This window comes from Chionomys nivalis, chromosome 11 (assembly GCF_950005125.1).
Source record: "Chionomys nivalis chromosome 11, mChiNiv1.1, whole genome shotgun sequence".
NCBI lineage: Eukaryota > Metazoa > Chordata > Mammalia > Rodentia > Cricetidae > Chionomys > Chionomys nivalis.
In genome coordinates this window covers 69,741,916-69,749,888 of record NC_080096.1, presented here as the reverse complement: position 1 = coordinate 69,749,888, position 7,973 = coordinate 69,741,916, and the positions used below count along the sequence as shown (strand labels likewise).

The 7,973-nt window shown below is 35.2% G+C and overlaps 1 protein-coding gene across 1 annotated transcript; it reads left to right on the top strand.

Moving 5' to 3' along the window:
* The first annotated feature begins 873 nt into the window (after positions 1–873).
* On the top strand, positions 874–1,737 carry LOC130884041 (protein SET-like). The gene has a single exon (XM_057784963.1). It carries the CDS (start codon positions 874–876, stop codon positions 1,735–1,737), a length of 864 nt encoding a protein of 287 aa, XP_057640946.1.
* The last annotated feature ends 6,236 nt before the right edge of the window (positions 1,738–7,973 follow it).

Below are 7,973 nucleotides of genomic sequence, written 5' to 3'. Positions count from 1 at the left end.
TAGAAAAAATAATATGATTTATAGGTTAAAAATAAACTTGTTACATGCCAGAAATATCTCTTTAGGTATGCACAGTGAACATCCCTAATCTGAAAGTATGAGATACTTAAAATAATGGTAGTGTCAGAGCATAAAGTAGGATTGGTTTTGTACAGGGGCTTGAGGCAGAAGAATCTTGAAGTTCTTGCTCAACTGATACAGGTCTGAAAGATTAAAGACTAGATAACTTTGTATTTTAATGTACTTATAGTTAATACCAGTATATAGTGCACCTTAAGAAATAAAGTAGTAAATGTTATATGGTATGCCTTTAACAATTTAGATGATATGTAAGATGGTGAATATAGTTCCAGAATAAAAGAATATTAAGTATATACCAAGTGTACAAGCCATTCTTAAGGTCAGACCTTCTGTCCAGCAGTAGACAGTCAACACAAAATGAACCCTGGTAATTTTGGAATTTTTTGGTCTCATAGTGCTTTCTCTGGACATTTGGATTTTTTCCTCACTCTACAGGTCTTTTCCTTTTATATATTTTTTAAGATTGTGTTTTATTGGGTTGCCGTGTTTGTCAATGTATGTGTATCTGCATTTATGTTTTCCTTGTCCTTTTTTACAGGGCTCTCTTTTTTTATGTTCATTTGTTTGTTTTGTTTTTCATCTTCATTTCTTTTCTTCATTAATAAGATTCCTGTCTGCTTTTTAATGAGGGATATCAATAAAGAATATGAATTTATGTAGGGAGAATCTGGAAGGAATTGATGGAGGGAAAACCATGATCAAAATCTATTATATAAAAACCATTTCCAGTTCCTGCAGTTTCTTCCTGCTCTCTGTATCTGTCCTCTGGCCTCTGGCCACTTAGCTCGTGTCATGGCCCCTAAATGGCAATCTGCGCTTCTGCCTCAGTCCAAGAAACCCAAATCGGCTCTTTCCCCGAAACTGGAGGACAAGTCTGCCTCTTCCGGCCTGCCGAAGGGAGAAAAAGAACAGCAAGAAGCAATTGAACACATTGACGAAGTACAAAATGAAATAGACAGACTTAATGAACAAGCAAGTGAGGAAATACTAAAAGTAGAACAAAAATATAACAAACTCCGCCAACCATTTTTTCAGAAGAGGTCAGAATTGATTGCTAAAATCCCAAATTTTTGGGTAACCACATTTGTCAATCATCCACAAGTGTCTGCACTGCTTAGGGAGGAAGACGAAGAGGCTCTGCATTATTTAACCAGAGTTGAAGTAACAGAATTTGAAGACATGAAATCAGGTTACAGAATAGATTTTTATTTTGATGAAAATCCCTACTTCAAAAATAAAGTTCTCTCCAAAGAATTTCATCTGAAGGAGAGTGGTGACCCATCCTCAAAGTCCACTGAAATCAAATGGAAATCTGGAAAGGATTTGACAAAACGCTCGAGTCAAACACAGAATAAGGCCAGCAGGAAGAGACAACATGAAGAGCCAAAGAGCTTCTTTACCTGGTTTACTGACCACTCTGATGCAGGTGCAGATGAGTTAGGAGAGGTCATCAAAGATGGCATTTGGCCAAACCCCTTGCAGTACTATTTGGTTCCTGATATGGACGATGAAGAGGGAGAGGCAGAAGATGATGATGATGATGATGAAGAAGAAGAAGGCTTAGAAGATATTGATGAGGAAGGAGATGACGGCGAAGAAGATGAAGATGATGATGAAGGGGAAGAAGGAGAGGAGGATGACGGCGAGGATGACTAGCACAGAAGATGGTGGATTCCGACTCTCTTTTTTATTTTCTTTTTATTTTTTAAATTTCTCCAGTCCCTGGGAGCAAGTTGCAGTCATTTTCCTCATGTCCCCAATCCCTCTTGTGCTCAGTCGCCCTGTTTCTGAGGTCTTGCTTCTCAATACCATGGTTCTCAACTTATTTTTGGAGAAATGTCTTGATCAAAATACAATGGGAAAAGAATCTCCACTACTCTGTTCTACATTCATTTTTATCTTTTCTTGTCTTGAACTGTGGATTCAACACCACCACCACCGTACTCTGTGGGAAAAAAGAAAAGCCCTCCAGCCCCTTTGGCTCTGCTGGAGGCTGGGGGGTGCTAGGCCCCTGTGTAGTAGTGCATAGAATTCTAGCTTTTTTCCTTTCTTTATATAGTGGGCTCAGAGATTACACTGTGTCTATGTGAATACAGACAGTTAGCATTTACCAACATGAATCTGCCTACTTTCTCTTGTTTAATAAAAAGAAAAAATGGGGGGGTTAGAAGGTCAGCAAGGGTGGGTTTGAAGTGTTTGGGGGGGGTAAGTGGGCATTGTGACAACATGGCTTCTCCTTTGGCATGTTTAATTGTGATGTTTAACAGACATCCTTGCAGTTTAAGATGACACTTTTAAAATAAAATTCTCTCCTAATGATGACTCGAGCCCTACCACTCAATGGGAGAATCAGCAGAACCTGTAGGGGTTTATTTGGAGTTCACATTCTCTGTTGTAACTTTATTTTTAATTTTTTTTTTATTTTTAGTTTTTTGGTTTTCACTGGAAGAAAAAGATTTTAAATGTTGAAGTGTACAAGTTGCTTTGTTACAATAAAACCAATGTGTACACAAAAAAAAATTTCCAATAAGATTACATACCAATAATATTAATCAGAATACCTTTCAGAAGAAGCAAGCAAGTTTGAGAAGCTGCACACAACTTCATTCAGTAATTAAATCTGCATGACAAGACTTGAGTCAACTACTGCCTTGCTTTATCTCACTCATTTTAAGGAAGGTTCAAGTAGTACAGCTATTAATAAAAGGTACTGAAAGTTCTGAATATCTGTTCTTTTAATGAAAATTTTATAGCTATTAGAGCTGAGCAAAGATCACCTACAAGTCATAAATAAATATCAATGTGGATTTGATGAGCAATATAGTCATGAAGATTATGTGGGTGGGATGTAAAGGAGAAATCAAAGGTAAATCAACACAGCAGGAACATCCTTCAAAGGAGCTTTGAAATGAACTTTTAAAAGTCTTTTCTTCAGCAATTCATAAGGCAGAAATTTCACACTGTGTGAAGATAGCAAATGAAAAAGCAGTTAAAGTTCTTAAGAAAGACCGTTATTGGGCTGTCCACATGCCATTGGACTTTCGTAAGTGAAAAAGGAAAATGAAATATAAAAACATACCTGAAAAATGTGTGGCAGAAACAACCAGTTATATTTGTCCATGTACTCTGGTTAAAATGCCATTTTGCCTCTGACAGCAAGTTTAGAAGAAAATCAGAAATTGCAATTATTTCAAAGATTTCATTTCAGTGTTTCTAGGAAGAACAGGGAACTCTATAATTCTGGAAAGTCTCTGAACAGCTCCCATCTACTCCCAATACATTCAGTCTCATCATTTCTATCTTCCTTGAAGCTATCAGGATTCATCCTTTATCTCCTTTTCTTGTTTATGCATTTCTGCACTAGAAGCTTAGTATTTCATGCTCAGCTGCAATGCCTACTGAGATCTACAAAACTATTATCTGTGTACACTTGTATCATAATTGCTCCTTTCTTTCTGCATTTCATCTGTAACACTTATTCATAGGTACTTTTTCATAAATTCTATTTTTTCTATGTTTTCTTTTCACAGTAAGATTAAGGTTTCAAGAGGTTAGAGATACTTGCAGGTTGTTTATGGCCTTATTTCTATCACCTAGAATAATATGTGACATGGTCAATGCTCAAAAAATATTTGGAAAATAAAAATCGTGAAATTAATGTTCTTAGATAATATTGCAAAGATTATGCTAGAGCAATATTAGAGGTGGTAATAGGAATCAACTTTTAAAAATAATCTTTAAGGACACTTTAGTATAAAACATATTAGAATATAAAAACAGATGCAATATAATATAAGGTAGAGTCAAGCTAGTGTCTTAGAAAGTGAAGTTGAGAATGAAACCCTTATTCTATCTTAGTTTTCTCTCTCTACAAGCCAACCAGTGGATTAAAATTTCTCAAGCCTTCTCCTTTTATGCAGCCATATGTGATTCTTGTTGTGATCAATGAAATATAATAAAAGTGTTATGTTTGTTTGAAATTTAGATGTAAGGACTTAAGTGTAATAATCAAAGGAGGACTTAGACATTGTTATTCCCTGTCACATCTTAAAATGCAACATGTTCCAGGCAATGCGGGTGGTAGTTAAAGATCTTGCGTCATTTTAGATTGAAGAAGAAAGGAAACATGGATTGTTGAGTAGGAAAGCAACTGAACTTTAAATAGGCTTTTCACTAAGGAAAAAAAGCTTTTTGTTATGTTACACAAGCTGGTAAAAAGCTGGCATTGAGCCAGTTTAACTCTTCAGCATAATTTATGTTATTTTGATTAATGTAAGGACAATAGAAGGTATCATCTTTTCTGAAGTCAAATTTATAACCTATATTTTGACCAAATATAGGATGTGAGCAGAGGATTTAGAAGTAAGGTTATATTCCATGAATGGGAAAATTGCATGACAATCCTGTAGATTAACAAGAGGAAAGGGATACCTAACTTGCACAAATAGATGTTTCATTACTTTCTTCCTTGACTTCAGAGAGACTCATGAAGCAAATTGGGAACTGGAAAAGGGGGTTGATAAATTACACTCTTCATAATAGCAATCTATCTTGGAAAAATAAAATTTGACAAGTGGTTTTTATGTATTCTCTGTCTACCACTAGGTTAGGCATGGAAGAAACTACCAGATAACCAGAGTTCATGAGTCCTTCCCTGAAGAATACTATGATAACCATTGTAAATAATAGCTAAATATTACTTATTATTTATAATGACTTTAAGAAATTAAAGGTAATGGGAAACTTAGACATCTGGAAAAATCTAGGAATGATTTCTGGAGATGAGGGTTTTGTATTTACCTTGAATAATGTGGAGGATTTAATGCTGCTTAATAATGTTTTGGACTAAAGCTGGTTTGTGGTGGTACTTGTCTTTAATCCCAGCACTTGGGAGGCAGAAGGAGGCAGATCTCTGTGAGGTCAAAGCCAGTCTGTTCTACAGGAACTAGTTCCAGGACAGGTGTAACATGAGTACCTTGTTGTTGGGGTTTCTGTCCTGCTCAGTTCCCACAGCCATTCAGCCCCGCAAAATCAATGTAGAGTCTGCATTAGTTATAAACTGATTGACCCATTAGCTCAAGCTTTTTACTAACTCTTGTAACTTATATTCACCCATTATTCTTATCTATGTTAGCCACATGGCTTGGTGCCTTTTTTGGCAGGGTAGGTCACATCTTCCTTCTTTGGTATTTGGACAGGACTGGGGAGGAATGTGCTTCTTCCTTCCCAGAATTCTCCTGTTCTCATTGACCCACCTCTACTTTCTGTCTGGTTGTCCTGCCTATACTTCCTGTCTGGCTACTGGCCAATCAGAGTTTATTTAAAACTTAATTGACAGAATACAGAATTGTCCCACACCATTTAGGCACCAAAGCTACACAGAGAAACCCTGTCTCAATAAAAAAAATTAATAAATAATATAATAATATTTTGGAATTATTAAGAACTAGAAACACTGTAAATTCTATTCAATTTGTCAAAACCATTCTACACACTACCATCCAAATTTCAGACGACAGAATCAGAGATGTTAAATAATGCATAAAAGTCACAGAGCAGAGAAAAATATAGCAGAGATTTGTTTCTTATGAAATGTTAAGCATGAAGCAATGGTTTTGAGGAAGAGAGACATGGAATGAGTGTTTCAATTTTAGTGCTGTGTTAGAGTGTCTCAGTTTATTAGCAGATATTCAGCTTTTTATTTTTGTTTATAGATAAGAATTAGATCATCTATAAATGCTTTTAAATAATGAAACTTTTCACATATTCATTTTTCTTAGTGAGAAAACTTTTATTTCAAAAATATAAATCCAAATTTCAGGTTTTTATGCACATAAACATAGGGAAATGGTGATAGAAATATTCTCCATTAATCTGCACAACACTTCAGTCTTCTGTCTTACTGGGCTGAAGATCATCCTAAGGAAATGAAATAATGAATGATCTTTAAGAGAAATCCAGTTAGTGCCTTCAGGGATTCAAGCAAAATTCCAACCATCCCGTTTCAACCTAACATGGATTTAGCATTTGACTCTACGTTTTGAAAGAAATCCTATGGCATATTCGAAAAGTTAAGTAAAGATAATGTAATGGGAAAACTTATAGAGAGACAAGAGTATAAAATGACCTTTCAAAGGCAGAAAAATTTAGCAACATCAGGAAACTATTGTCACTTTTAGACATTCAGTTACAATTAAACAGAATAGCAGCACCTGAAATGATAAGGACTAAAGCTATGTCCATGGGGAAAAGTCCTACCTCCTTAAAGATGCTGAAATCCTGTTTATCACAATGTATGGCAAGTTTAAGTTAATTGGCAGAAAAAGAAGAAAATAAGAAAAAGGAAGGGAAAAATTTCTGTATATGCAATTGAGGTTAATTACCTTGAATTGAAATAAGGTCATTGCACTGAATTATCTAGACAGCTGAATCTAATCACGATACTTCTTTAAGAAGAGTATGTTTCCCTGCCATTGTCAGAAAGAGATATGATAAAGGTAGATATATCAAAGAGATGTGATATTATATTGCTGGCTTTGAAGATGGAGGAGAGGGTCATTAACAAAGGAATGTGTGGAAACTTTAGAATCTGGAAGTGACAAAAATAGATTCTATTCTAGCATCACTAGTGTAAAATATAACCTTGGCAAAACTGCAATTTCAATTCATTGAGACCTGTCACAATTGTGACCCATAAAATTGTGAGGCAATTGATTTGTGTTGTTTAAATTTCCAATGTTTATAGTAATTTGCAGAAAACTAACTCATATAATGGGCTTTCTTATAAAAGTTGTGGTCCTAGATAAAAGTTGGAAGCCATTGTCCAACAATATTCCATCAACATTAAGAAAGAAAGTAAATACCCCAGCTAATCTCATCTCTTGCTTTCTGGGGCTTTGTAAGTGTCTTCCATGAGTGATATTCATTATATGAGAGCTTTAGAAAAAACAACATTGAGTAATATAATTTCTAACAATTATGGTTAAAAGTTTGGAGTCTCACAGGAAAGAATGGTGAATGGACCTAAGACGGTAAATAGTTTTGCCCCAACAAAGATGTCAGATTTGAAAGGAAAAGTTTCAAATGACTGTGTGTTTATTTTATTCATCATCATAGTAGGGAGAATCTGCCAAGAAGTATTGCTGGGGGAGGCTGCTTGTTTGTTAGAAATAAACACACAGAAACTACATTAATTGCAATACTGTTTGGCCATTAGCTTAAGTGTATTTCTGGCTAACTCTTATATCTTAAATTAACCCATTTCTACTAATCTGTGTCTTGCCACTGTGGCTTACTAGAAAGGTTCCAGTGCATCTGTCTGCAGCAGTAGCTCCATGGCTTCTCTCTGAGCTCATCTACTTTCATTATATATCTCTTTCAGTTTGGCTTTACTCTGTTAAGCCATTGGTCAAAAGAAGTTTCTTTATTTACCAATAAAAGCAACACATAGACAGAAGTAAAGTATTGTTATGTACCTGGCTTCATGAAGAATATTGAATTTATTTATATACTTCCATTTAATAGTTAGGGATAGATATGTAAATGTATTAACTGGATAACATCAATCAACATGGTAATCACTTATCAAATCTACTTAAAAGATTGCCATTTACTAAGCACAAAGAAATAAGTGAGAGTGAATTAAATCCAGGATTTAGAAATACAGCTTTTGCTCTGAAGGAATATAAATGTAGAGTATTGGTGGGGCTGGATAGGGTGGAAAACAAGTGAGTATAACCATTCACAGTTCATCTACTCAAGCTGTCCATAAAGGTTTGTCCATACAGGTAGTGGAGATAGTGGGGCATGTTCTCAGAGAAATACTATTTAATCTGGATCTTAGAATATGTGTAGTTGGAACCTTAGTACTAGAACAGCATCAAACGAGTAAA